Source organism: Tachyglossus aculeatus, chromosome X1 (assembly GCF_015852505.1).
Source record: "Tachyglossus aculeatus isolate mTacAcu1 chromosome X1, mTacAcu1.pri, whole genome shotgun sequence".
Classification (NCBI taxonomy): Eukaryota; Metazoa; Chordata; class Mammalia; order Monotremata; family Tachyglossidae; genus Tachyglossus; species Tachyglossus aculeatus.
In genome coordinates, this window is record NC_052101.1 from 54,768,941 (window position 1) to 54,774,940 (window position 6,000).

Genomic DNA, 6,000 nt, shown 5'->3' on the forward strand with positions numbered 1-6,000 from the left:
CTTCCTGCAATGAGCTTACAGTCTTGTCTAGAAGGGGAGGGCCCACAATCTACCTTCTCCCCATTTTACAGATGAGGGAACTGAGGCCCAGAAAGGTGAAATGACTTTCCCAAAGTCCCATAGCAAGCCAGCAGTCGAGCTGGGACTAGAACCTAAGTCTCCTGACTCCCAGTCCTGCGTTCTACCAAGTAGGCCATGAAACAGTCCAGGGCAAAGTTAACAACATTTGCCCCCTCCTGTAGTGTGGCCTAGTGGATAGAGCACGCACCTAGGAATAAGAAGGTCCTGGGTTCTAATCCCAGCTCTGCCACACGTCTGCTGTGTGACCTCGGGTAAGTCGCTTCACTTCTCTGTGCCTCAGTTCCCTCATGTGTAAAATGGGAATTAAGACCGTAAGCCCCATGTGGGACAGGAACTATGTCCAACCTGATTATCTTGTATCTATCCCAGCACTTAGAACAGTGCTTAGCAAATAGTAAGTGCTTAACAAGTACCACAATTAATTATTATTATTATTATCATCATCCTATACCATGGACTTCATTGGATAAATGGAAAAATCCACCAGGGCTTGATATCAGATCTAAATTATTTCTGAAGGCTAAGCCCACTTCCTCTGATTCAGTGTTAAGTGCAGATGGACTCTTTCTTGTAATAACCCTGCACATACTGAAGAACACCGCTGAGTCCACACTCAGCCCTCTTTTCTCCAGTCTGAAAACCCCCAGCTCTTCTCAAGGAACTGATCTCTGACCCATCAATCATCTCTAAGGGTGAATCTTCTCCATGTTTCTGCACATTTTATGAGATGAAAAACCCAGAAGTGGCCACCAAATATCAGGGAAGCACGACTAGAAGCTAGAGGTGCTCCCTTGTTGACAGTTGGACTGGGGAGGCATTCCCTGACCACACCTGCCCCCAACTACAATGGAGTTGTTTGCTGACCCCTGCCCACAATTCTGGCTGCCCTCAGGCTAATCTGAATCTCCAAGGTGGTCCTAGGAGTTAGCAAATACTCAGGGATTTGTATGGTTGATTAAGGAGAGTTCCTCTCCCTCATAGGCCTTCTCTGCTCTAACCACCCTGGAAGTTGCCTCAAAAACATAGCTGTTTCACTTTTTGTCTCAGCTCTGCTTTTTTTCTCCCCTCAAGCAGAACCTCACTGTTAGTTTCATATCATGCATAATTCTAAGATATTGCTGGAATCAGTGGACAGTTGGGCTGGTCTTGACACATTACTGTTCGCTGTCTCATTTTGGCTACTTTGAGTAATGAACTCCTTGTTCCTGTTTGCCCATCTATCAAATGGGGATAATATTTTCCAGGACTGAATCAACTCCAGCCAGCAAGTCGGGCAAATTCCCAGGATTCCAGACCACTGGATGGAGATTGTAGAGGTGAGGCTTCTTGAGTATTTTGTGTATTGATTGATTGATTGTATTTTTTAAGCACTTACTATATGTCTGTACTAAGTGCTGGAATAGGTACAAGCTAATAATAACAATAATAATTATGGTATTTGTTAAATGCTTACTATGTACCAGGCACTCTACTAAGTGCAGGGGAAGATACAAGCAAATCAGGTTGGACACTGTCCCTGTCCCATGAGGGACTCACAGTCTCAATCCCCATTTTACAGATGAGGTAACTGAGGCACAGAGAAGTTAAGTGATTTGCCCAAGTTCAGAGACAAGTGGCAGGGGTAAAATTAGAACCCAGGTCCTCTGACCTTCAGGCCCGTGCTCTTTTCCACTGCTTCCCAGTAAGCATTTATTCCGTTTTTAATGTTAGCCAAGCACCGTGCTAAGTGCTGGGGTGGATACAAGATAACCAGATAGGACACAATTCCTAAGCCATCCTTCCCAACTGGGAATTGTACCTGTGGTGCAGCCCGGCTCCCACAACTTCCCTCTTGAGCTGCTTAACTTTGTTCTTACAGGGTGTGGCAAGAGCAATTGTTTGGACTTGCGCCCCTCCCCTCTGAACACATGGGAGTGGCAGTGGTGACCTGGAAAAGGATCCTGAATTCTGGAGCTTTCTGGTATAGCCGGAAACACATCACAGCAGTGGTGCCAGAAACCGCTAAGCTACAGCCAGGAAAGGGCTAGTTTATCTGCAGTTTGGCAGTGGAGGCAACAGTGGTTGATGGTTGGTGCTGGAGAGGAAGAGGAAAATGAGGTTGAGAGACCTCTTTCTCTACTCTTCCATCTTCCTGGCCCTTCGGTGTTGCCACTATAGTTGCTGGGTCCCCTCCCATGCCTCTGACTGAAAATAGGACTTAATGGGCTCCACCAGGGGATTGTTGGGTGGTAGGGATGGACCTCTCCTCCCCAAATTAAAAGACTGTCCTGCCTAATGTGGGACATGTGGTCACCTAGACCTATAGGTTGCACCATTTTACCTATATCCCCCCCCACCCAACCCTTGCTCTCCCACCTTCGCCATATCTCATCTGTCACACCATTGGTTCAGTCCCCCTCACAAAGTCCCCATTTAAATCGAGTCTCAAGAATTGTCGGAACTCACTGCTTTTCTCAAGTTGAAAGAAATGCAAAATGCATGAAAGAAATAATATCAAGTCCCAAACTACTTGCAGTAAAAGTTCAGAATTGGAATTAACTGCAATGTATCACAACTCTAGGTCCCACAAAACTCACACACTCAAATGTTAAAAATGAATTATTCTTCCCTTCATCTTTCAATATGATTTTCATTGAGCTTTCATTATTAGGAGACTATAAGTTCAAGCGAGACATAAGTCCTATAACTAAGACATAATTAACCCAATCATTGTTCTAGAGTGAACATAAAATATGAAAAATACTTAATGCAACTTTAATGAGTTTTAATTTAGTATTTCTAAGAAATTGTTACTATGATTGTCCCCAAGACAATCTTGGGGACAATCTTGGGGACGCTTAGTAGAGTGTTCTGCACACAGTGAGCACTCAATAAATGATTGAATGAATGAATGAATGACTGCTGTGGTGTCCTTGACCACTGTCCATTTACTGCCACAGTCTGGTCAGTATTACTAGTCAATACCCTCAACCGGTGAGTAACTTTGGCATACCCCTCCCATGGTCTTACAGAAGGGAACTCCACATGCATGTGGCCCATTATCTGAGCTGCTCCACAAATGAACATGAGGGGAAAGCTGGAAACTCTCTCACCATTGTTTTAAACTGAGTTTTACCATGGAAAAGAAAAAAAATGGACCCATCATGTTGCTAACAGGGCAGAATATGCCCCTTGGTTTAAATGGAAGACCCGAATTCGGGGATCTGGTTTCTGTTGCAGGGTCATGAGCCAGACCTTTTGATGTAGAGCTTCTTTGAGAAATGGTGCTAATTAAGTTGCCCTCTTTCCTCTCCCCCCGAGCCCCAGAAATATTCAGAAGGATGCATGAACCCCGTGTTATTGGAACACATAGTATATAATGACAAAGGGGATATTCCAATACACGGAGGTAAACTAAACCCTCTTCCGACTGATCCTGAAAACACCCAAGCCCCCAGCCCTTAAACTCCAGCAACCTTTCTTTTGTCATAATCTCTGGGCTCAGTCCTGCTTTTTGCCATCAGCCTGCATTAAGCTCCCAATGCAGACAATGTGAGTTTTTTTGCATTAAAGGAAAAAAAAAAAATGGCAGCAGCAGGATACGGTTCCAAGATAGAGAAAATGGAGGCTTCCTGTTCCTTGAGTGATGTGCAGTTTAGAATAGTGAATATTTACTCATTATTTTTTTTAAAAAGGTATATTTTTCACTTTTTTTAGGGAATAAACCTTAAAGGTGATGGAGACACGAGGAGTGATTTAACGGTAACTGCTGCAAAATCATTAATGCCTCTAGGTGAGAACTTCAGGGGGGCATCGGCAAGTGAGGACATTTAGGTTTGAGAGAAATAAAGCAACAAGATAGTCTTAAGGTGTGAGGCCTCTTCCAGTGGGGTAAGAGAGGTCGGGAGGAAACCCTTTAGGGTCTTGGCCCTGCCCAAGCTCCAAGGGGCTGTGGACCCATCCATATCCCTGAAAAATAAGGGGTTGAGGCGTGGTTTCAGGGCCAATGTGTGGGGTCCTGGTTGTTGAACTGCAACTGTGTCCCTTTCGCATGAAGTCACCAGAAGAGAGACAAAAGGGGCCCAAAGCCAAAAACAGCAGGATGGGAGGTAGCAGAAATGTTACTGAATAAAATTCTAATATGTCATTCCTTGCGGTAGTCAATGGGAAGAGTTGCACCAAGGTTGGGGGGTGAGCATGGAGCGCTGCTGAGGGAAAGGCCCGAGTTCCAGCACTCGGTGCGGCCTGGGAGGCAGCAGGTGAGGATGGAGGGGTGGTGGGAGAGGGGATAGGGTGCAGGATGGGGGAGCAGGATAAGGGAAGAGGTGGTAAGGGAATGACGGGGGCTCTGATTTTTATTCCCTAGGGTGAGTCCCGCGCCCCCCACCCCCACCCCATGCACCTCCTTCCCGAGGGGTGGCGCTGCTGCCCCCTGCCGGCCAGGTTCATTTTGAGCACCGACTCCGGGCGGCGGGACCCCCGCAGTCAGGCTTCGAGGATAGGAGAAGCACTGAATCCGTGTGACACACAAGCCCTTCTCTATCTGGCACTTAAAAATCCGCCCTTTAAAAAGTGGTGGTGGGACGCACACCTTGGCAAACATCGGTTGTTCGACACCGATGAACTCGTAAATCTTCCGCCTGTAACAAATGAGCTAGGGATAGCTCAGATTCATTGATTGTCGGTATTCCGCCCCAAAGCCCCAATCGCGGGCTCCGGCTGTCTTTATATTTAGCCAACTCCACGACCAGTCCCAGAGGGGGCAGAGCTGGAGCACCCGCTTTCCCCACCCACCTCCCCACCATCCAACTCCGCGCTCCAAACCGAGACCGCAAATCCGCTCTAAATCAAACCGCAAAATAAACTGCAGCCGCCAAACCGGGCTGGGCGATCCGGAGCCCGCAGTGCCAGCGGGTACTACATTGGAGGGGCGCTCCGGGAGCAGCAGCCCCCAACTTCCTCTTTCCCCCCGGGCTGGACGTCCCGCTGTTAGGGTCCGATGGCTCTACCTCTGTCCGGGCGCGCCCAAACCCCCTAAATCCCCAGGAAACCGGGATGTCAACTTTCCGGCTCGTCTCCGAAGCTCACCAGTTGCTCCGCTTGGACAGCCCCTCCCTGGGGCCGGGCTTGTTTATTTATCTTTTTATGTTGGTTTAAAGCGGCGGTTTAAGATGTCTCATCCCTACCCTCCTCGGGCTACATTTCTCCTACCCTGCCGCTCCCTTCTCCTTGATCTCTCGAAACTGAAAAGTTCCCCGGCTCCCGTCTCTCCCCCCACGCGGGATGCTTTCCTCCCCAAGAGCACCCCGCAACCCCGCGCCGCCCCGCTCGCTGGATTCCTAGTCTCCTGGACTGGGGCCGGGGGGCTCCTTCTCCCCTTTCTCCCCGGGAGCCACAGACCAGTTTTACTACAAAAACGGGGTTTGGGGGAAGATGTAACTGCAACTTCACTCGCCCGGCTCTGCCCCAGAGGCAGCCGCACGGCAGCTTCCCTTCGCCAGGTCCGTTCCCTCCTTCCTTTCTACCCACCTTTTCCCTCCAGCTACGCGCCCCTGACCTCCGGACACACCTACCTGCGTTGTTCATCTTCCAAAGAGCGGATACACAACTCTCCTCTGGACTCGCGCCCTCTTTTCAGATCATCGTCCTACTGGATCTTCTCTCTTGCTAGAAAGCTCGCTCTCCAGCTCTCTCAATCCCCCCCCAACACACACACACACACACACACACACACACACACACACACACACTCGCGCGCATACACATACACGCACAAATACACCCTCTGGATCCCAGGCCAGCCAAGGAAGGCACCCCCGAGCCAGCGGGGCCAGGGTGGGGGACGATAAGTTGAGTGTGAATCAAGGGGGGGGGGGCGGTGGATGTAGGAGGCAGTTGTGCGCGCAAGAGGTTGCGCGGGTTGTGGGGGGGGGGTGGTCA

The 6,000-nt window shown here is 49.1% G+C and overlaps 1 protein-coding gene across 1 annotated transcript in view; it reads right to left on the reverse strand.

The window, feature by feature from the left end:
• The window catches only part of FGD5 (FYVE, RhoGEF and PH domain containing 5), a 173,244-nt gene extending 167,446 nt beyond the window's left edge, over nt 1-5,798 (reverse strand). Inside the window, exon 1 of the mRNA XM_038740647.1 lies at nt 5,634-5,798. Within this exon, the coding sequence (XP_038596575.1) occupies nt 5,634-5,646 (13 nt within the window). The 5' untranslated portion in view covers nt 5,647-5,798. The remainder of the gene's footprint in view (nt 1-5,633) is intronic.
• Nucleotides 5,799-6,000: the final 202 nt, after the last annotated feature.